Source organism: Heterodontus francisci, chromosome 2, assembly GCF_036365525.1.
Source record: "Heterodontus francisci isolate sHetFra1 chromosome 2, sHetFra1.hap1, whole genome shotgun sequence".
Lineage (NCBI taxonomy): Eukaryota > Metazoa > Chordata > Chondrichthyes > Heterodontiformes > Heterodontidae > Heterodontus > Heterodontus francisci.
Genome location: NC_090372.1, coordinates 124,237,284 through 124,261,744, shown reverse-complemented (window position 1 = coordinate 124,261,744; position 24,461 = coordinate 124,237,284). Strand labels below are relative to the sequence as shown.

The following is a 24,461-nucleotide window of genomic DNA, read 5'->3' as shown; positions in this document are numbered from 1 at the left end:
AGGGAGGTAAGGTATTCTGAAGGTTCTAGAAAAGACTGAGTTGGAGAAGGAGATTGGGCATTAAAGCTTCAATTTCAACATCGAGTCGCAGTACCACCAACGCCACCCACTCTGAGCCCAGTCTCTGGACACCTAATCTCCTGCCCCTTAGTCCCTATTTGCCTTGCCCAGTGCAGCCCTGCTCTGTAGCACTCCACAAACCATTGGCATTACTAGTCACTCCTGAGCAGGAAAGCTGGACCTGTGTGCCAGTGGGAGGGGCAATGATGTCCTGGAGTGGGGGAGGTATGCTACAGCAGCACAACGTTTAACAGTGCAGGTCTCCCTGGTAGTAAGAAGGAGACTAGGTATAGCCTTTGATATAGGTGGAACTGATCTGACCATCAGCCATATGGTTCACACCCCTGGGTTATAATGTTAAAGTTCTCCATAGTTGCTGCAGTTTATCTGGATCACTCCAAAAGAAAAGAAAATGCAGCAAATTGTGTATATCATGATGGAAAGATAAATCACATGCAGAAAACCTATACCACTCTATCGCAACAACACCAGGGGAAAGGAAGGTCTTTGCAGGCATTACATTAATCATGGTCAGAGATGCTGGCAGTTTGCAATTTGTTGTGTAGTGTTAAGTAGAGCAGTTGCAGTTGGTACACTGTGGTATATTGAAGGGACAAGCACTCTAGTAATAGGTGAGTTTATCTTATTTGTTTTTGTTGTAGGAGTGGATCAATGCTGACAGCCACTGTTCACTTTAGTTTGCTCAGGGGATTGTGGGTATTGAGTGGTGAGCACTAAAACCATGGGTTGATGATTCCAATTTCTCTCTTTTCAATTTTCTCAGCTGTTTGGAAACTGAAAGCAGGAACCACTCAATAGCTGAGCCAGCACACCGAGATGCTTAATGATGTATTGACAAGTCATAGGCTTTTCATCTCATATTGTCCATCAAGCTAGCTTCCCATCAAAGCAGCTTTTCAGGCTTTTATTGCAGTTCACATTTTGTCTTTCCTATCTCAGACAGTCTGTGGCAGTTAAACCTCATTTGGATTAGAGTTTTCAAAGCAGAGATCACAAAGGCTATGTCTGGACTCTGTTTATCAGCAGAAACATTAGGCTGTAGATTAACTCAAAGAATTATGAAAAATAAACTTTCCATTAGTATTCCAGCCTTTGTAAATGTTTGACATGTTGACAAAAGCAGTAATAGTACTCCAGAGTATCATCTCATCTCTGAATTATTTGGTGAGTTTTGAATAAATTTTTTAGCAATACAAAATAATTGTGTTGCTGCACTTAGGTGTATGATTCTTGATAAAGATTAGCTTTAGGGGTTTATAGCTATTATTCCAATGGACCTTTATCTAATATTACAGTATACATTCTGGCTTTGTACTGGTGCAGGCTTTTATTAAAACCTATAAGAAAACAAGCTGGTTTTGTGCCCATTCCGATCGCTAACCCAATAATGATTGGTAGCTGCTTCTATGTGCTAAGTAGATGTTGCTGTAATTATACCCTGATGATCATTAGAGCAGTAATTCATTCTGTCATGTTAATATTAATGTTAATGTCCATGGCATCAAAAGGCCAGAAATTGTATGATTCTCAGTCCAATTCTGGTGTAATTCTGCCAGGAGTGGGATCCAGATCTGCTAGGTTTCCATCCCACACACAAAATAGCAAACCCTAATCTAGGGAAAGGGAACATTGGAGGGGGATTTTTCTAGTCACCCCTCTTACCATTAGTTTGGGGAGGGGCTGACATCTGGAGGTGTTCTCAAGCTACCTTGGGAATTCTGTTAAATGGGTCTCCCATAAGCCAGGCAGGACCTTTGTCTGCTCAGAGGAGGCAGGAGCTAAGGGGCTGCCACATTGGATTGGACCTTTTTATCTACCATTGTGGGAACCAAAGTAAGCAATTTCACTGCTTCAGGATCTTCAGTTTAACTGGCCCATAGTTACCCTTATGGCAGGTGGCTGCTCCAGTACTCTGGCTGTAATGTAATGCTTACAGGTTTGGTGCCCATTCCTATTATTTAAATGATACTGGCTCTTGGTAAGGTCAAAGCGACGGATGGTATCTCTGCCTTTATGCACTCCCAGGGCTGAATTTAATGTGGCTGTTGAAGGTGGGCATGGTGGCATGGGGGGATGGAGAATCGCATCTGAACTGTCCTCCCAGAAATCTGGCATTGTGACGTCAGTTCCAGATTTTGTCAGTGGCGGGAAAGGACCATGGCAGCATTGCCGCCTAAATGCAACAGGAAGTTATTTTAAATTGCTGAAATGCTGTTTTGAATGCATATAAATATAATTAATTGTGATTTAAATATTGGCCCTCAATTTTGTGAACAATGGGCGGCAGTCACGTGCCTTTGGGTTCACAACCGTTAAAACCTGGTGGCACCAAGACGAGAGGCCTCATTTCTGCAACGGGGAGGCAGCCTTGAGCATTGCTGCATTGGGGAAGAGGGGTTTCGGAAGCCATTGTGGGACATGTTGCTGCGTGCTCTGCAAAGGAATTTAGGGTTTTGGGGGCTCTGCAAGCGGGTTCAGTGTGGGTATGGGGAGGGAGCTGTATTGGGTTACCAAACTGCTGTGTGATGTGTTTCGTCGCTTATACTGCTGGAACAGAGGGTGGGCCATTAGCAAGGTTGGGCTCTGAGGTCCATCAACAACTCTGCCAAGAGAATTGTCAAAAACTCAGTTGCCAAGGCAGGGTCATCTCTGCATCAACAGTGCTCTGCAGGTCCACAAGTCACCTGGTATCTTTGGACTCCCGTGGTGCAATGCGGTACCTTCAATGAAGGAAGGGAAAAAAGGCTGCTGCGCCTGTCCATAAAGTGCCACAACAAGAGCAACAGCAGTTGGCCATGCCAAGAAGGGCCCATGTTCGCCAGAAAGCGTACCAGACTCAGATCAGCTACCTCCAAATGTCCGCGAAGAATTGTCATCAAAGACTACGGCTCTCCAAGGAGGCCGTCACCGACTTATGTGGTCTGCTGCAGGATGAGTTGCGACCTATGGGATTTGGGGGTCGACCTATGCCAGTGGTCTTGAAGATCACCATGGCACTAAACTTCTAGGGATCCAGAGATCCAGGGATCCACCGGGGACATGTGTAGGATCTTCCAGACAGCAGCCCACTGCTGCACCAAAGAGGTGACCGGCACTCTTGAATAGGGCATTGGTGACTATGTGCACTACTGGATTGACCCTGATAGTTAGGCTGAGAGGGCCATCGGATTCGGGGCCATCGCTGGAGTTCCTTGGGGGCAAGATGTGATAGATTGCAATCATGTAGCCATCAAGGCTCCCATGGACCAGTCAGCCGCATTCATCAACAGGAAGGGCTTCCATTCCATCAGCATTCAACTGGTCTGTGACCGAATGCATTTCCTCCAGATGTGTGCCCGCTTCCCAGGAAGCAGCCATGATGCCTACATACTTGGACAATCCCAGGTGCCACAGTTTTTCAGGCTCCCTGCTCACCTTCAGGGATGAATTCTGTGGGACAAAGGATACTGTTACGACCGACAACTCAAAGCCCCCAATCAAAATATACAATTCTGATTGTGGTGGGAGAAATGTTAATTCAATCCCGTCCCTTCACAGATTGCCTAACATATCATTTTAAACTTTCCAAATTAAAGGAAGACCCAGCCGAATTGTACCATCTATTAACCCCTGAATGAGGCTAACCAAACTAGGTGTCTTTAGGTCAACAAATTAACTGTTTAATTAGAAAAACATAAATTCTTAAACACTACTAAGATATAAACAACATTTAAAATTGAAAAATGAGAGTTCTTGCAGATTTATGCTCCTGCCGGATGTGGAACAGTCCAAGGTTGCTTGAAGTCCTCACAGCTGTCTGATGGAGAAAAAAGGTTCTTCAGCAGTAGAACAGTCCGTAGTCTAATTCAGAAGTCGAAATTGTTGCTCCTTCTCCAGCAATGAATTTCAACAATTAACAACTTGCAAACACTTTTCAACACTTTAGAATTTTTGAGGGTTAAAAGATTGTCACAGTCTATCTTCCCTTCCTTCAGTTTAAATTATCAGAGATCTCTGTTCTGGCCTGACCTTTTAAAATTTTGAGAGAGAATAATAAACAAACAGACTAAATTCTCTTCCTTCAGTTTAAATGGTCTGAGAGATCTCCTTTCAGTTGCTAACATGCAGCTGTCTGTCTGTGTCCTCTGTTAGAACAGGCTGTTTTTCCCACTGTACGCCAGTTCAAAATTAAATTGTAACAAATTTATTTCTCGATGTTCAGTCCAAATGGCTGTATCCAAGGCAACCAGGATGCACCCTTTGAAGCTGGTTGGTTCTCAGTATGGTTGTGACCAACGGTAACCAAAATGCACCTCCTCGGTAACTCCTGAGGCCTGCTTGTTCTTAAAGCAGTACTGATCCTTTGCTGTCTTAAAGACACACCACATATTTCCCGGAGAGAAAAAAAAACGGAATAATGACATACCCATTGAAGACTTGGCTACTCACACCTTTGAGGAACCCTCACAGTGCAGCAGAGGAGAGATACAACAATTGCCACGGCTCCACTGGAGTGACCATTGAGCAGGCCATTGTGCTATTGAAGATGGGATTCAGCTGCCTTGATCGATCTGGTGGCGGCCTGCAGTATGCCCCAGCGAGGGTCTTGTGTATCATGGTGGTCTGCTGTGCTCTGTGCAATGTACCACTGCAGAGTGGGGGGATGACTTGCATAATGAGGACATGCCTGAGCGATACTCATCCAAGGAGGACGCAGAGGAGTGAGAGGGGCAAGTGGCAATGGATGATGAAGACCGTGTGCAGGAGGCCAGACAGGTTGAGTGATGTGCAAAGGAGGCAAGAGACAACCTCATAATGACCTGCTTCCAGCCACTCTGATGTCCATTTTCAGAAAGTCAAATAATGGCTCACCTTAATGCATGAAGTCTGTTGTCTCCTTTCCATTTGTGTTCCCTGTCTTGCAACCAGTTGGAATGTGTGCTAGTACCCATGGGAGACCATATGTTAACGAGGGCTCTCATCACATTGGCGTGTTAATGAAGGCTGTGGTCACCTTGCCATTGCTCTAAGGTTGAAGGGGGATGTCAGCAGCTGACAATTAAGGCATAATGGAACATGGCTTTCAGACAATGATGGCTAATGATTTGGACAAAAGAACCTTCACTACATTACATATTTGCTAAACCCATGAGACCCAAAGGTTGGCTAGGTGGTCTTAATGCGTTTGCGAGTGCTCCTCCATGGCGTGATCCCTGTAACAGCAGCTGGCTTGGAGGCAGGTTGCTGATCGCAATGCCCCTGGGCTTGTGATGAATTTGGCGGGCATCCTCTAGCTGCCTGAGGCCTGGAAGGCCCCAGCTACCTGAGGGTTTCCTCTACTGGTGCAGGACTCTCCTTGGACATCATGACTACTGGAACTGGGCTTACTGCTGGAGAGGCTGAGGAGCCACAGTCCACACTCAGAGTGCCTAAGGGGAGCCCCCAGGTGTGGATGGCAGTCTCTCCTCCTCCCAGTGAAGGCTCACTTGAACCTCCCTGCTCACCAGGAGGAGTGAGAGAGGTCTCCAGGTTCCTGTTCCTTCCCTCGTCTTGCCACTGCTGCATTGAGCTCATGACCAATGCGATGGTGTGCAGGTCTGCTTGCATCTGTGGTATCTGGTTCTTCATGAGGGTCACCAATCTCTCAATGGAGGAAGCCATGCGCTTGCATGTCTGCGACATGGCAGCAATCATGGCATGGATGGACTCCTCCATTGTCCGCTCATCGCCGTGCATGGCCTTTAGCATCTCTGCCAGATATTGCCTTACCTCTCTCTACAACTCCAGCATGCCTTGTGCTGTCGACACCAGAGGCCCGTCATCAGCCTGGGGCTCAGCATGGACATCACAGTCACTCACAGTCCTCCCACTGTCGGTGGCCTCAGTGTCTCAGTTTTCTTCAGCTGCTCCTGTGTGTGTCTGGATGCCTACCAGCTCCAAGGCCTGTTCCTCCACTGTGGTGAGAGGACAGAGATCAGGAACTCTGCCGCCAGTCCAGGCCATCTCCCTCCTGTTGTGGGCCCTCTTATCCTGCCAGAGGAAGGATGGAGAAAGTAGAGATTAGCAGAGAGATCAACATGACAGTTCTGCTGTTGTCAGCCCCTCATCCCCTACTGGGCATCTGATATATCTCATGCTGCCACACGATGTCTGGGGACTTAAGGGGTGATGAGCTATGAAGGAAGGTGACCTGCGGCTGAGATGCAGCCATGCATCTGTCAGGATGAGGTAATATCCTAGCCCCTCTGCCATCGCTGTTGTAGTGGTACCTTCTCCATGTTGCGCACCGTCCTGTCTAGTCACATGCACACCCCAAAAATGAGGGTGGTATGGAACACTCACCAGAACGCCCTCTTCCTGCACTAGATCCAATTGCGTTGGGTGACCCCACAGCTGCTGACCTCCTCTACGATCTCCACCCAGGTATGCTTGGTCAGGCAGCAGGACCTCCTCTTACCATCGCTGGGGAAGAGAACCTCCTGCCTTTCCCTTGCAGCCTGGAGGAGAATCTGCAGGGAGCTCTCTCTGAACCGTGGGGCCACACTGAGTCTGGCCTCGGGCATCCTTTGATGTTCTCCTTGGGGGGGTTGGGGGCTCCATGAATCAGCTCAGCAACGTTTTCACCAGTCATATGAAAGCTGCCAGTGACTCTAAGGCAGGAGTGAATCCATGACGGGCAGGCTTTTAAATGTGGTGCCAGCACCTGCTCTAGAGTCATCTGATGCCGTATTCAGAGACTCACCTCCCGCCCCTGCCACATGATTGGGGGGGTGAGGGGGTGACTTGTGCCTCCAGTATGCAAAATGGCTGCCCGCTGTGTGATCGTGGTTCGACTGCCCACATGATGGATGGGAATGGCGCCCTGGCGGCGGGCTCATTAAATTCAGCCCCCAATGCGCAAAGGTGTCGTAGAATTTGTTTCTCAGAAACAAAATTTTGCATATTCCCAAAGCTATAATCCTCTTAAAAAGTTTAACCTTGCATTGTATTAAATCTGACCAGTTTATCTCCATTATTCATGCATATCCATCCACTTGCCCACCATCATTGTTGATATTGAGGTTTATATAATGCTTTAATCCATAAAAAATATTTTAAAGATTTCCGGCTGCGTTTCCCTGAATCTGCCCCAGGAGGCATGAGGGGGAATTTGACCACCAGTGCAATCTGGTCACCCAGTTTTCTCCCTTGAGCTTTATTAGCTATGCAACTCACACTCCTGGCTGGTGGTGGGGGTCAGTGGCAGAAGTCACTGGAGGGCATGATCTGTGTGTAAATGCTGGGAAATACTCAGGATCAATTTGTTTTGTTCCATATACCATTATCAAAGATAAACAGATAAAATAAATGTTTGCAGTGTGTGTCGCTGTTGCTGATCATAAATCAAAGTTTTAGCCTTTTTTATCATGTTGACAGCTGTGAAAGTAGATTAAGCTCAGATATAGATTCTCATGGACTGCTTTTGTCTCAAATTGCTGACCTTATGACTTCCAGACAAAGAACAGAAGCCACAATTCATTTCTAGCTGATCCAACTACATGCATGCACATATAGATAATAAAAACTGCACATATACACTATGATGTACTTTGCAGCCGAATGAGTGGAGCTGAGCTGAAAGTTAAAGGTTGACCTCTTTATTTTGTGCCTACAGTTCATGCATAGGAGCTCGAGACCCTTACTGTGGCTGGGACTTGGTTTTAAAGAAATGCACAACGTTAGAAGAGAGCATGAGTATGACCCAGTGGGAGCAAGAAATCAGCTTGTGCCCAGTGAGTATAAAAATACTAACCTGTGTTCATTCATAAAATCCCTTCATCCTTTCAAAGCTTCAAATTTTTGTGATAAAATGAGTAGTTGAAATGGTTGACACAAAAAATTGCTCTTCTGTTTTTTATTACGTGCTGTAGAGTCATAGAGTTATACAGCACAGAAACAGGTCCTTCGGCCCACCATGTCCGCGCCAGCCATCAAGCCTATCTATTCTAATCCCATTTTACAGCACTTGGCCTGTAGCCTTGTATGTTAAGGCATTTCAAGTGCTCATCTAAATACTTCTTAAATATTGTGAGGGTTCCTGCCTCTACCACCTCAGGCAGTGTGTTCCAGATTCCAACCACCCTCTGGATGAAAACATTTTTCCCCAAATCCCCTCTAAACCTTCTGCTCCGTACCTTAAATCTGTGCCCCCTGGTTATTGACACCTCCGCTAAGGGAAAATGTTTCTTCCTATCTACCCTATCTATACCCCTCATAATTTTGTATACCTCAATCAGGTCGCCCCTCAGTCTTCTCTGCTCTAAGGAAAATATGGTTTTACAAATGCAAATAAGTGTAGTAATTACAGAAAATGTTCAAAGCAGAGGTCTAGACAGATGGACTGTAATCACTCACCTTACTATTTTCCCTTGCCCTTCCTCTATTGAGTGTAATGATTAATGTGGGAGTTCAGTTCAGCACGTAACTTGCCCAAGTGTCCATTCTGTATTTGTGAGCTGAGACAGTCAGTGACTCTAGACTATTTAACTAGGGGGGGGGGGGGGGGCGGCAGCGGGGGGTGGGGTTGCGCTTTACAGCCAAGCGTAGCCTCATCCAACATCCCTACACATGCACTTTCCACCTGACTTTTTGGATTGGATGTTCCTCATGAGTGGGTTCCCCACTGGTGGAGGCATGGGATGTAACTGCTGCTCACAGCCCTGACTCCACAATGACCCTAATCTATCTGTTAGGTCAGAATTTATTCTAAATGTAAGGCAGGCCTTGCTGGATCTCTGACATACAGAGGGAGTCTGCAGCTGCCAACCAGGGAAGTGTGATGACTGCTGCTGCAGTGCCAGAGAAAGAGAACAGACTGCAACTGAACCTCAAGAAGAAAGCATCCCTGTCTCTCTCTCTCTCCCTCTCATGAAATGCACAGCAGCAATTCAAGCCTCAAGACAGAACACCAGCGAAACATGTTTGAAAGTATGCACTGGGCCCCAACGAGAACTGCAAGATTTAACTGCAATCAAAGACTTTACATCAAACCCAAATGCCAGTAACTAAACTCCAGCTATTACTTTAAACCTTTCCCCTTCTTTCTCCTTTTCTGTCTCTATTTGGGTGTGTATTTATTGCATATGCATGCCAGTGTGGTTGGGTCATGTATTTTTAGTAGTTTTCACTGAATTAGCGTTTTAAGGTTAATAAACTTACACCTTTCTTGTTTAAATCTAAGAAAACCTGTCTGGATGATTTATTTGCCATTACAATTAGAGAGCAATGAACAAGGATTCACTGAGGGGAAGCTAAAACACCGTGGGCTGGATTTTACGTTGGGCGGAAGTGGGCTGGCCACCGACGTAAAAGTCGATGGCGAGCCCACTTCCGCCTGGCCCGGGGATCCGTCCACATTTTACGGGTCCTCGGGCTTTAATTGTTCCGAGGCAGGACTTGCACCCGCTTGAGGGAGGAAGTCCTTCCTCATTGAACTACCAGCCAATCATCAGGCTGGCAGCTCTTAGTCCCAGCAGTGCCACCGGGAGTGGTGGCCAGTACTGGGACTGTAGCCCAGCCGAGGACATGGAGCCAGGACTCCATTAGGATTAGGGTTGCCTTGTCGGGATGATCAGTCACGCCCCAGCGAGGCAAGGGTAGTCGTATGGGGGGAAGGGAGGGTGCCCCAGTTCCTGGGGATGGTTGGGAAAGTGGGGACGGCCCTCAATTGGACACCCTGTGGCTGTTTGTCAGGGCCTAAGTCCGGGGTGCTGAGAGGCCGCCAGCTTTCACTGGGCAGCCTTTCACGTCTCCTGGACGCCCGCTTGCCATGGGTAAAATCCCCGTGGAGGCAGGCAAAGGCCCTTAAGTGGCCACTTAAGGGCCTTGATTGGCCTGGGGCGGGCGGGCCATTTCTTGCCACCTCCCTCTCCGGCCCACGTAAAGTAGGGCGGAGGCAGCAGTGGCTGGGAAGGCCTCCCAGAGCCTCCCGCTCCATTTTACGCCACCTCCCCCCACCCACTCACCACCATCCGGCTTGCTGGGGTGGCATAAAATTCCGGCCCGTGTTTTAAAAATTAAACCCTGTTGCGGCCAAACCAGGAAAAGGCTGAGCGGGAACCCCTAGACCCCTTTCTCACCTGGTCGTAATAGAAATTTGGGGGCTAGTGTCTGAGATTGGACCCACAGACAAACGAGAAATTGGAAGTGGGAAATCAAATTGACCCCAATCAAAAAGAGAAAAGATTTCAATATGGGTTTTCTTGTGGTTATGTGTGCTTGAATACTAACATGTCTGCGACTAAAGCCCAAGCCAGGGTGCAGTAATTTGGGATAAGTTAAAAGCACTGTCTATGGAAGAGTTGAGAAAAATGGCTGAGCAGTGTGGGATCACTGTCCGTTCCAAGGCTAAGAAGTCCGAACTCCTAAGACTAGTGGCAAACCATTTTTCCCTTTAATCTGAAGAAGCAGAAACTGGGTTAGAAATAGACTCCGACAGGGTATTACTAGCAAAAATACAATTACAACAGAGGAAACTTGAATTAGAAGAGAGGGAAAGAGAGAGAGAGAGAAAGAGGGAGACAGGAGAAAGTAAAAGAGAGAGAGGAGAGAAAGAACAAACCTACCAGAAGGAATATAAGGAAAGAGAGCTGAGGCAGCTTGAGTTAATTAGGGGGCGACAGAGTAACCCCAGTAAAACCAGGGCCAATATGGAAGAGCATAATTCAGGGCTGGGTACTGAATTGTTAAAACTGTCCCAATGGATCCCAAAATTTAATGAGGGAGACGTGAAAGCATTTTTTGTATATTTTGAAAAACTTGCAAGGCAGTTAAAGTGGCCAGGTGAGATTGGACTCTTCTGTTGCGAAGCAGGTTAACAGGAAAAGGTTTATTCCCTGTTTCCAGATGAGTTCATCCAATTATGAACTGACAAAAAATGCTATCCTCGCGGCATATGAGCTAATACCAGAAGCCTAGTCCTAGAAATTTCGAGCCGTTAAGAAGCAAGCTGATTAAACTTACTTGGAGTTTGAGAGAAGTAAGCAGCTGGCTTTTGACCACTGGTTGAGGGCTCTGAAAGTGCAGCCCAGCTATGAAAACCTTAGAGAGGTAATTCTGCTAGAGGAATTTAAAAGCTCTCTCCCACTCTCTGTACAGACTCATGTAGAGGAACATAAAGTTCATAGAGCCAGGCAAGCCGCAGTTCTGGCTGATGAGTTTGCTCTCATATACAAGTTGGATCCCCAGACCTTTCCGAGTCACCTCCACAAATCCGAAAAGGACAAAGGGTGGGAAGGTGATAGAAGCCCAAGCAGTCCTGGGAGAGAGAGAAAAGCAGGGGACACAAGGGGCCCTCCTGCAGCCAAAAAGGATAGTGCTGTAAGTAGAAGTGAGACCCGGAGACCTGTGTGCTTCCATTGTAATAAAGCAGGTTATCTAAGAGCTGACTGCTGGAAACTACGGGGAAAGCCTATAGGGTTAATCAGAGCACACCCGCTCAGTGAAGGAGAAAGGACCCCGATGGACTGCACAACAGAGCAAGTTGTGGCTTTAACTGCAGCAGTGGTAAGACTCAGAAAACATACTGCTGTAGGTGCAAGAAAATTTAATAAGATTCCTGAGGGCTATCAGGATTTTGTGTCTAAAGGAAGAGTAACCCCATACCCCTCGAGTGGAGCAAGCAAGCCCATAGTAATTCTCAGGGACAGAGGGGCCACTAGATCCCTTTTACTGGGAAAAGGCCTGACCTTTTCCCCAGCGAGTGTAGTAAACACCAGAATAGTGATGAATACTGTTGGAGGGCAGTGTACGCCTGTACCTTTATGTCGGGTGCAGTTGGAGTGTAACTTGGTTTCGGGACCGGTGACCGTAGAGATTGTCCCTAGTTTGCCTGTGGACGGGGTTAATCTGCTCCTAGGTAATGATCTGGCAGGGGTGAAAGTGGTAGCTTCCCCAGTGGTGAAAGAGAGACCGCAGGAGGTCAGACAGACAGGGAAGTGGCAGGAGACAGTCCCCTGCAGTTTTCTTGCACGTGTGGTGAATCGGGCCATGATCAAACAAGCTCCCCCAGAGGAGACTGAATTGGCACTGCAGGCAGATGACCACGAGGTTTGCCTGAGACTTTCTTTGGAAAGTTAGAGGACTCGGAATGGATTAAATGAGGCTCAGCTAGCTGACCCAGTATTGAGAGAGTTATCACTGGCGGCCCAGTCTGAAATAGAAGCAGAGTGAGTCCCTGATAGCTACTATTAAAGAATGAGGTACTGATGAGGAAATGGAGTTCCCCTCATAGACCTGAGAGCAAGGAGTGGACTGTGGTTCACCAGATAGTGGTGCCGCAGAGGTACCGGAGAGAAATATTAAGAATGGCCTAAGAGATTACAGTGGCTGTACATGTCGGTATACGAGAAACCAAAACCCCCATAAGACAGCAGTTTGACTGGCCAAAACTCCACAAAGATGTGGTGGAGTACTGCAGGAGTTGCCACATGTGCCAGGTTGAGGGGAAACCCCAACCTGCAGTGAAATCTGCACCCCTAAGTCCTGTACCGGTATTTGGAGAACCCTCCAGCAGAGGGCTGGTGAACTGTATAGGACCCCTGCTGAGAAAAAAAAGGGACAGGCAGGCACAGGGCTGGCAAAAAGGTAGACAGGAAAGGGGAAAAAGAGAAAAAGAGGACAGGTTAAAGGAGATCCAAGAGGGATCCCAGATGAAAACCCCTACTGTCCAGTCAGCTGACCCTGAAATGTTTGAAAAATTAGACCCCACATCCTCCTATGCAAATACAGACATTAGAAGCACCCCACCAGAGTTGCTAACAGCATTTACAGAGACCTGCAGAGACAAAGAAAGTTCTCAAGAGGGCAGTGAATCAGTGAGGGTGATGCCTCACCTAGTCGAAGTGCCGCAGGGGAGTAGAATCTGGGACAAATACCAGCAGGGAGGAGTGTCCCAGAGGACAAAGGGAAGATTAGCAAAGAATCCTCCCCCACAGTCAGGAGAAAAGGGAACCAATCCTACCCTAAAGTGAAAAGCTCGAGCATGACTCATTCAAATACTGAAAGAGAGTTCAGAGTGGATCCACCTACTGTCGACTCCCATAATCAGCACTCCAAACCAGGGCTAATTAAGTCTAACTCTCCCCCTGCAGACCTCAACATGAACAAAGGCACCCTAGGCAGTCATGGAAAGGTGCAACCTGCAAAACTCCCCAAAGATCACATGTTTATTGGGATGCCAAAAAGGGCACTGCTACCAAGAAAAGACAGGCTGTAACAATGTTGAGGATTTCTGAATGAATAAGAACGAATGAGAGGAATGCATGTGTTTTTCCCTGTACTTTCTCTCCTTTCTATTTTTAAAATGAAATGTTCTTCTAAAATCACATTTCATTCCACTGGATGTGGAGGTGTCATGAAAACCACACCTGCCAAAGTGAGACATCTTAATTTTGTCACATGGAACATTAATTTTGCACTGTTACTGGACTGAAAAATAACTTGTTTAAAAGAGACAAGGACAGTAGCTGATCATGGCTGCACATTTGCATTCTAAAATATAGCTGCCTGGAGAAGAAAATGCAACTGCTCCCTGATTCAATTAACCAGATGGATTTTGATCAAAAGGCATTGCAAGTATAAAAGGCCAGCATTCCACACACCCCCACTGAGAGTGTCTGTCAAGCTTGCAAGTGTGGGGGGGGGGGGTGCGGTTGGAATCCACAAACCTCGCCGGGAAGGTTGTTCCAAATAAGGAGCTAGTCACATAACTAACCTACTGGCCAACTTGGAGTTTTTTAAGTTGTGCACACAGAAAGAGAACAGACTGCAACTGAACTTCAAGAAGAAAGCATCCCTGTGTCTCTCTGTCTGTCTGTCTCTCTCTCTCTCTCTTGAAAAGGACAGAAGCAACTCAAGCCACAAGACAGAACACCAGTGAAACAAGTTTGAAAGTATGCACTGGGCCCCAACGAGAACTGTAAGACTTAACTGCAATCAAAGACTTTACATCAAACTTAAACACCAGTAATTGAACTCCAGCTATTACTTTAAACCTTTCCCCATCTTTCTCCTTTTCTGTCTCTATTTGGGTGTATGTTTATTGCGTAATACATGCTAGCATGTTCGCATCGTGTATTTTTAGTAGTTTTCACTGAAATAGAGTTTTAAGGTTAATAAACTTACACCTTTCTTGTTTAAATTTAAGAAAATATGTCTGTTTGATTTCTTTGTCATTACAATTAGAGAGCAATGAACAAGGATTCACTGAAGGGAAGCTAAAACATGGTGTTTTTAAAAATTAAACCCTGTTATGGCCAAACCAGGAAAAGGCTGAGAGGGAACCCCTAGACCCCTTTCTCACCTGATCATAACAGAAATTTAACAGCATAAATGGGACAGTAGCAGCATGGATACAAAATTGACTGTGTGACAGGAGACAGAGAGTAGTTGTGAATGGTTCTTTTTCAGACTGGAGGAAGATATATTATGGGGTTTCTCAGGGGTCGGTGTTGGGAGCCCTGCTTTCCCTGACATATATTAATGACCTAGACTTGGGTGTACAGGGCACAATTTCAAAATTTGCGGATGGCACAAATATTGGAAGTATTGTGAACTGTGTGGAGGATAGTAATAAACTCAAAGAGGACATAGACAGGCTGGTGGAATGGGTGGACAAGTGGCAGATGAAATTTAATGCATGAAAGTGTGAAGTGATTCGTTTTGGTAGGAAGAACCAGGAGAGACTATGTAAATTAAAGGATATAATTCTAAAAAGGTGCAGGAGCAGAAGGACCTGGGAGTATATGTGCATAAATCATTGAAGATTGCAGGGCAAGATTGAGAAAGTGTTTAAGAAAGCATATGGGATCCCAGCATTTATAAATAGGAGTACAGAGGACAAGAACAAGGAAGTTATGATAAACCTGTGTAAAACACTGGTTCAGCCTCAACTGGAGTATTGTGTCCAGTTCTGGACACCACACTTTGGGAAGGATGTTAAAGCATTAGAGAGGGTGCAGAAAAGATTCATGAGAATGGCTCCAGGGATGAGGGGTCTGGACAGAGTAGATAGGGAACAACTGTTCCCATTGGCCAAAGGATCCAGAACCAGAGAACACCGATCTAAGGTGTCCGGCAAAAGAAGCAACAGCAACATGAGGAAAAACTTTTTTATGCAGCGAGTGGTTAGGATCTGGAATGCACTGCCTGAGAGTGTGGTGGAGGCAGATTCAATCGAAGCCTTCAAAAGAGAACTGGATAATTATCTGAAGAGAAAAATCTTGCAGGGCAAAGGGGAAAAGGCAGGGGAGTGAGACTAGGTGAGTTGCTCTTGCAGAGAGCTGGCACAGACACGATGGACTGAATGGTCTCCTTCTATGCTGTAACCAATCTATAATTCTATGGTTAGAGAGCAGTGCACTGGGATCAGGTTTCTTTCTTTTATTCGTCTATGGTACTGATCATTTCCAGCAAATGAAAAGCATCCATTTATTCCAACTACTCAAGGTTTTTGCTTAGATGATGAGATTGCTTAAGAGTATCATGTGAAAGAGGGTTAAGTATGATTTCCCAACCAGTAGCATGGTTTTTTGGGGCCCTAGGTTTCCAGAGTGGCACACAGATTGCCAATATACCACCAGTCCCCCTTCTCTGTGTCATATAGGATGTCTCTGAACGGACAGGGGGCACTCTGAAGGGGGAGGGTGAACAGCCAGAGGTTGTGGTACACATCGGTACCAATGACATAGGCAGGAAGAGTGACGAGGTCCTGCAGGGGGAGTTTAGGGAGTTGGGTAGAAAGTTAAAAGACAGGACCTCAAGGGTTGTAATCTCGGGATTACTCCCTGTGCCACGTGCCAGTGAGGCTAGAAACAGGAGGATAGTGCAGCTAAACACGTGGCTGAACAGCTGGTGTAGAAGGGAGGCTTTCAGATATCTGGACCATTGGGATCTCTTCAGGGACAGATGGGACCTGTACAAGAAGAACGGGTTGCATCTAAACTGGAGGGGCACAAATATCCTGGCTGCGAGGTTTGCTAACGTCACGCGGGAGGGTTGAAACTAGTGTGGCAGGGGGGTGGGAACCAGAGCAGTCGGACAGCAAGTGAAATAAATGAGGGGGAACTAGTAAATAAGGCCAGTAAGACTGAAAGGAAGAGCAGGCAGGGAGATATTGCAGAGCACAGCGGGCCTGGTGGTCTGAAGTGCATTTGTTTCAATGCGAGAAGTATAACAGGTAAGGCAGATGAAATTAGAGCTTGGATTAGTACTTGGAACTATGATGTTGTTGCTATTACAGAGACTTGGTTGAGGGAAGGACAGGATTGGCAGCTAAATGTTCCAGGATTTAGAAGCTTCTGACGGGTTAGAAGGGGATGTAAAAGGGGTGGGGGAGTTGCATTACTGGTTAAAGAGAATATCACAGCTGTACTGCGGGAGGACACCTCGGAGGGGTCGTGCAGCGAGGCAATATGGGTGGAGCTCAGGAATAGGAAAGGTGCAGTCACGATCTTGGGGGTTTACTACAGGCCTCCCAACAGCCAGCGGGAGGTAGAGGAGCAGATATTTAGACAGATTTTGGAAAGATGTAAAGGTAACTGGGTTGTTGTGGGTGATCTTAACTTCCCCTATATTGACTGGAACTCATTTCGTGCTAGGGGCTTCGATGAGGCAGAATTTGGAAGAGCATCCAGGGGGGCTTCTTGCAACAATATGTAGATAGTCCAACTAAGGATGGGGCTCGACTGGACCTGGTATTGGGGAATGAGCCCGGCCAGGTGGTCGAAGTTTCAGTAGGGGAGCATTTCGGGAACAGTGACCATAATTCCGTAAGTTTTAAGGTACTTGTGGATAAGGATAAGAGTGAAGGTGCTAAATTGGGGCAAGGCTAATTATAACAATATTAGGCAGGAACTGAAGAATTTAGATTGGGGACGGCTGTTTGAGGGTAAATCAACATCTGACATGTGGGAGTCTTTCAAACGTCAGTTGATTAGAATCCAGGACCAGCATGTTCCTGTGAGGAAGAAGGATAAGTTTGGCAAGTTTCGGGAACCTTGGATAACACGGGATATTGTGAGCCTAGTCAAAAAGAAAGAGGAAGCATTCATAAGGGCTGGAAGGCGAGGAACAGACGAATCCCTTGAGGAATATAAAGACAGTAGGAAGGAACTTAAGCAAGGAATCAAGAGGGTTAAAAGGGGTCATGAAAAGTCATTGGCAAACAGGATTAAGGAAAATCCCAAGGCTTTTTATACGTGTATAAGGAGCAAGAGGGTAACCAGGGAAAGGGTTGGCCCACTCAAGGACAGAGAAGGGAATCTATGTGTGGAGCCAGAGGAAATAGGCGAGGTACTAAATGAGTACTTTGCATCAGTATTTACCAAAGAGAAGGACTTGGTGGATGATGAGCCGAGGGAAGGGAGTGTAGATAGTCTCAGTCATCTCATTATCAAAAAGGAGGAGGTGTTGGGTGTCTTGCAAAGCATTAAGGTAGATAAGTCCCCAGGGCCTGATGGGATCTACCCCAGAATACTGAGGGACTCAAGGGAAGAAATTGCTGGGGCCTTGACAGAAATCTTTGCATCCTCATTGGCTACAGGTGAGGTCCCAGAGGACTGGAGAATAGCCAATGTTGTTCCTTTGTTTAAGAAGGGTAGCATGGATAATCCAGGAAATTATAGGCCGGTGAGCCTTACGTCAGTGGTAGGGAAATTATTAGAGAGGATTCTCCGGGACAGGATTTACTCCCATTTGGAAACAAATGAACTTGTTAGAGAGAGGCAGCATGGTTTTGTGAAGGGGAGGTCATGTCTCACTAACTTGATTGAGCTTTTTGAGGAAGTGACAAAGATGATTGATGAAGGAAGGGCTATGGATGTTATCTATATGTACTTCAGTAAAGCCTTTGACAATGTCCCTCATGGCAGACTGGTACAAAAGGTGAAGTCACACGGGATCAGAGGTGAGCTGGCAAGATGGATACAGAACTGGCTCTGTCATAGAAGACAGAGGGTATCAGTGGAAGGGTGCTTTTCTGAATGGAGGAATGTGACTAGTGGTGTTCCGCAGGGATCAGTGCTGGGACCTTTGCTGTTTGTAGTATATATAAATGATTTGGAGGAAAATGTAGCTGGTCTGATTAGTAAGTTTGCGGACGACACAAAGGTTGGTGGAGTTGCGGATAGTGTTGAGGATTGTCAGAGGATACAGCAGGATATAGATCGGTTGGAGACTTGGGCGGAGAAATAGCAGATGGAGTTTAATCCGGACAAATGTGAGGTAATGCATTTTGGAAGGCCTAATGCAGGTGGGAAGTATACAATAAATGGCAGAACCCTCATGTGTATTGACAGGCAGAGAGATCTGGGCGTACAGGTCCACAGGTCACTGGCAGTGGCAATGCAGGTGGATAAGGTAGTCAAGAAGGCATACGGCATGCTTGCCTTCATCGGTCGGGGCATAGGGTATAAAAATTGGCAAGTCATGCTGCAGCTGTACAGAACCTTAGTTAGGCCACACTTAGAATATTGCGTGCAATTCTGGTCGCCACACTACCAGAAGGACGTGGAGGTTTTGGAGAGGTTACAGAAGAGGTTTACCAGGATGTTGCCAGGTCTGGAGGGCATTAGCTATGAGGAGAGGTTGGATAAACTCGGATTGTTTTCACTGGAACGACGGAGGTGGAGGGGCGACATGATAGAGGTTTACAAAGTTATGAGCGGCATGGACCGAGTGGATAGTCAGAAGCTTTTTCCCAGGGTGGAAGAGTCAGTTACTAGGGGACATAGGTTTAAGGTGAGAGGGGCAAAGTTTAGAGGGGATGAGCGAGGCAAGTCTTTTACACAGAGGATGGTGAGTGCCTGGAACTTGCTGCCGGGGGAGGTGGTAGAAGCAGGTACAATAGCGACGTTTAAGAGGCTTCTTGACAAATACATGAATAGGATGGGAATAGAGGGATACGGTCCCCGGAAGTGCAGAAGGTTTTAGTTTAGGCAGGCATCAAGATCGGCGCAGGCTTGGAGGGCCGAATGGCCTGTTCCTGTGCTGTACTGTTCTTTATTCTTTGTATAGGGCCTGCTCCATGGTGTAAGTCGTCACTCCTCGACTGGGAAGTAATTGTGGTGATCAGGGAGGGAGATCCCCATTAAGGCCTTCACACAGGCAGGAAAATTGTTATTTTATAAAGCTATCAAAGAAGGTGGTTTTAAGTCTGTTCGAAGAAACAGGGGGATTATATTGAACAAAAATCACTCCCTCTAATAATGTCTGAAAAGTTTAATGCATTTATTTTACTCAACCCTGGAAAGTGGATTTCTGGAAGTATAAAATGATAGGGCTGTGTTGTGAACATCTCTGTCGTCTTACCATCCCTTCTAAATCCAGCAGAATGCAGGTGATTTTGTGTTTACTTATTTTGAAAGGTGTAATTCTGCTGGTTTGTCTTGTACAACATTTTTGCACATGCAGCTATGCAAATAAAATAAATAAATAAGCAAGTCAGTGTTGCCATTCTGATTGCATCTTCTAATACAAATTTTGAAAACAAAAAATTCTATTCATCATGCTGAAGGGTGTCTATACGGGTAGCATGGTGGGTGGTGGAGAATGCACTACTATTTTCCAAGTTTTTCACCCAGTGCCTGTAGGATTACCAACTGAAGACAAAATTGAAGGTGGGGAAGAGTTTTGCAGGGGAAACCAGACATGAGAAGAGCCTGTAACTAATAATAACTCACTGAAATTGTATTGATAGCTAAATGATGTTCTAGTCTGCCTCGATAGCCACTTCCAATGAAGCATCCCACGGCCTAATAACACTCCATTCAAAGACTCGCCTTCTCCTTTTCCCCCTTGGTCCTTCCAGTGAGAATCCTCAGTCTTTGTCCCCTTATTCTGCATTAGTCCACCAGTGGAAACAATCTTTCACTCTTTACGGCGAAATGCCCAGTTATCCTTCCGCTTATACTGATTGTTCCTCTCTCGGTGTCACTCCCACTCACCACTTTGCTGCTGTACCCAGCTCTACAGGAAACGCTGGGCCCCATGCCACCTATCTTCCAGTCTCCCTCTCTTCCACCTGCCCAAGTCCAATCTCCCAACTCCCTTTCCCTCATCTCCCTCTTTGCCCCCGACCTGACAATGCATGTCCCATTTAGGAGACTCCCGGGCAATCCGTGTGAATGCCAACCTTAATTGTCAATGTGAAACACTCTCAGATCATTTACAGCCCAGGCATAAAGAATGCAGCTCCCTTACCTTATCCCCAACTGGTGGCGTGTGCCTGGAACTTGCTGCCGGGGGAGATGGTGGAAGCAGGTACGTTAATGACGTTTAAGAGGCATCTTGACAAATACATGAATAGGATGGGAATAGAGTGATACGGTCTCCGGAAGTGCAGAAGGTTTTAGTTTAGGCAGGCATCAAGATCGGCGCAGGCTTGGAGGGCCGAATGGCCTGTTCCTGTGCTGTACTGTTCTTTATTCTTTGTTCCAACAATATGTTTCAGTTCCAACCTCAGAAGAACACTCCCTTAATACAACTTTTTTCCATTTGCCACATCAGTCACCCTGTTGCCTCTTTGAAGGAGCTTGGCAATTACTGGCAAATTAGGAGCATATTTTTGATTTGGGGTCACACCCATGAGGAACTGGATTTAGCCTTCCCTAATTCATTGTTTTTTTAAAATAAAAATTGGACAACATGATACAGTGTTCATCACAATATGAACTTTCCTAAATGGACAAAAGAGTTTTTGAAACACGTTGTTTGAGGAAATGATTCTGTTAACAGTGAGAGGGAAGAACACATTTGAGACGATGATGTAATGAATCTTGTTTGTCATGAAGCACTGTAGCAAACAAGCTGATTATATAAGAAGAAATTCTGATAAACCTATTCCAGTCACTGTCACAGTGTAGTTAAATTTCAGGTTTTGTTTTCATGAAGAGTGTCATTGCTTAGTTTATTGCCTTGTGGCTGTACTTGTCTTTGGCCAAACAGGCCAATTTTATGAGGCTGTGCTCCTGGCATGGAGCCTCCCTGGGTGGAGGCAAGTGTTACAGAATCAGGATGAAGTTTTGTGTATCCAGTTAGAGGCATTCCACATTTTGTGACTACATTTTTTTCATGTCTTTTGAGGCCATCACATGCCTCATTATCAATGGAAATCTCCTGGTGCACGCTATCTGATCAGAGAGACTGAAATCTTTCCAAATTATCATTCCCCTCACGTGCAGTGCATTAGTCACGGCCATTTCAAATAGACATTAAAGGGCAACTGGGTTTCTGCTTGTTGGAAATTGGTCTCTTACAGCTGTGCTGTTAATGTATTTTTGTATCTTTACATTTGTTAGCAAAGGAGATTGTTTTCAGTTCTCTCCTGTTAGTTAACTTAATAGAATAGGATAAAGAGGGACAAAGAAAATAAACCAGGGATATCAGATGGCAATCTGGATGGATTGGCCACACCCTCCAATTTGCCATTAATTTATCTCCAGGCCTAGGCATAGCTATCTGACGATGACTGAGGAGCATTAACTCCACGGGCTTAGGTTCATCAGAGAAACAGATATTGAGCTGTGGCAAAGAGACCTGGTGCTAACCTGGAGCGTAGAAGTCGAACTGTCAGGGGCAGATGACCACAGTCCTCATTTTTATGCTCTTGGTTCCTTCCAGGTTATCCTTGGGGCCATCAAGCACTTTCAGTTTGTTTGCTGACCACAGCTCTAACGTACAAATGATTGATGCATTTTTCAGCAAATTCTACTCCATCAATATGCAGCTAGTCAGTTATCAACAACACTACATTATGTGAGCCCAGATACGAACACAATGCATTTGTTTTAAGATAATTATCTTTGCCAGACATATTTGAAGGCAAAGGCAAATGTGAGGAATGGCTACTTGGAGATCAAGCTAGTCTCTTCAATTCTCGTGATAGCCTTGCAGCATCCAGAAGCAGAATTACAGGGTAGACTCATTGAAACCTATGCAACTACCAAGGTTATTAATGGACTATACCATTGTAATCTTGAAGCAGTGCTTCAGATGTCCCAACAGATCAGAACTGTCGGATGGAACAGATCTGCAAGGTTCTCTGGCATAGTTATTGTCTGGTACATGCTGCAATAAAAAGAGGAATAACTGGGGAGGACGAGGACAAACTGCAATGAAGGCCATCCCAGAATTCTGACACTGATCAAGAGCTATAGCTGAAAAAGCACCAATGCAGTGTCAATTGCACGATGAGGAGACATTTAGCTAAGGCATTCTCCTATCTATATAGAACTGCAAATGTAACAGCAAGCACCTTCTTGAACACTTGTCTGTACTTCTACCATTGCAATTAATGGGCACAATTTACTGTGCTGCAACTTCATTGTCTACGATTAGTAAGTAAGCCTCTGGGCAAATAGAGTGCCTCGAGTTTATTAACTTACTTTGTGTTCCATATGAGTGATGTTAAGATTATTTCCCCACGGTACTTCCCCTTAGTGCTGGTATGATATGTACATCTTCTACCCTCTAAGCAGTGATTTATTCTAAAAGTTACCCCTGTGGGAGCAGTGAGCCTCCTGTCAGACTACTGAGTTTCTGTAGGAGCCTAAGAATGCCCTGCAACTAATTCAGTCAATAATAACAACAACTTGCATTTCTATAGCATCTTCAATATTGAAAAATATTTCAAGGTACTTCACAGAAGCATAATCAGACAAAAATAGGAATCAATAGGCACAATTTACTGTGCTGCAACTTCATTGTCTACAATTAGTAAGTAAGTAAGAAGGAGATATTGGGCTTGATTTTCAATTCGGGGTCAGGAACCCGACACCTAGATAATTTTTGGGTCTTGAATCTGTGCTGCATCTATCTTGAGATGTAAATGCCCTAATTGGGCTGGAGGCGAGCTCGTTGTCCAATTAGTGGCGCCGAGTGTTACCAGGAGATGGGGCTGCCTGCAGAGCATGAGCGACAAAGGCAGCCATGATGGGCCTTGTGCTGTCTTGCAGGAGAGAGCAGGCTGCACCTTGGAGGGCCAGCAGCCTAACCCCGCAGGAAAATGTCCATACAGCCAAATGAGAAGTACTCTGGATGATCCAGCACAAGTTCCCCTAGGTCCCGTGATTTTCAACCATATAAAAAAATCTTTAACTTCTCCCTGCATTGAACCTGACAGCTGTGCACTAACATGCACCAGAGTGTTCGGGTTTGCCAATTTCCCTATTAAAAATTGCAGACTTGTCCTCCCAGCCCATTAACAAGCTCCTCAAGGAACTTAACAGGCCGTTAATTGCAGAGTCTCATCGACAGGTTTGCGGCTGCCTGCAATGAATTTGGCCTAACCATCAGCCTCAAGAAAACGAACATCATGGGGCAGGACGTCAGAAATGCTCCATCCATCAATATTGGCGACCACGCTCTGGAAGTGGTTCAAGAGTTCACCTACCTAGGTTCAACTATCACCAGTAACCTGTCTCTAGATGCAGAAATCAACAAGCGCATGGGTAAGGCTTCCACTGCTATGTCCAGACTGGCCAAGAGAGTGTGGGAAAATGGCGCACTGACACGGAACACAAAAGTCCGAGTGTATCAGGCCTGTGTCCTCAGTACCTTGCTCTACGGCAGCGAGGCCTGGACAATGTATGCCAGCCAAGAGCGACGTCTCAATTCATTCCATCTTCGCTGCCTTTGGAGAATACTTGGCATCAGGTGGCAGGACTATATCTCCAACACAGAAGTCCTTGAAGCGGCCAACACCCCCAGCTTATACACACTACTGAGTCAGCAGCGCTTGAGATGGCTTGGCCATGTGAGCCGCATGGAAGATGGCAGGATCCCCAAAGACACATTGTACAGCGAGCTCGCCACTGGTATCAGACCCACCGGCCGTCCATGTCTCCGCTATAAAGACGTCTGCAAACGCGACATGAAATCGTGTGACATTGATCACAAGTCGTGGGAGTCAGTTGCCAGCATTCGCCAGAGCTGGCGGGCAGCCATAAAGACAGGGCTAAATTGTGGCGAGTCGAAGAGACTTAGTAGTTGGCAGGAAAAAAGATAGAGGCGCAAGGGGAGAGCCAACTGTGCAACAGCCCCGACAAACAAATTTCTCTGCAGCACCTGTGGAAGAGCCTGTCACTCCAGAATTGGCCTTTATAGCCACTCCAGGCGCTGCTTCACAAACCACTGACCACCTCCAGGCGCGTATCCATTGTCTCTCGAGGTAAGGAGACCCAAAAGAAAGAAAGAATTGGAGATGAGTGGGTTCACGGCTCCCTCTCCCTGCACTCTCACTTGGCAAATTGGAGTGCATTCCGGAGATGTGCACCTGCACCCATGTTCACCCTCCAAAGCGCTTTGAAATCTTTAAGATGGAGATGGAGAGAGAATTCAAGAGCATAGGACCTAGATGACACAGC

At 46.1% G+C, this 24,461-nt stretch overlaps 1 protein-coding gene across 2 annotated transcripts in view; it reads left to right on the top strand.

Annotated features, from left to right (window-relative positions):
- The window catches only part of sema5a (sema domain, seven thrombospondin repeats (type 1 and type 1-like), transmembrane domain (TM) and short cytoplasmic domain, (semaphorin) 5A), a 333,948-nt gene that overhangs the window by 229,023 nt on the left and 80,464 nt on the right, over window positions 1–24,461 (top strand). For both annotated transcript variants that reach the window (XM_068010212.1, XM_068010220.1), the window contains one exon: window positions 7,715–7,832. In XM_068010212.1, the coding sequence (XP_067866313.1) occupies window positions 7,715–7,832 (118 nt within the window). The remainder of the gene's footprint in view (window positions 1–7,714; window positions 7,833–24,461) is intronic.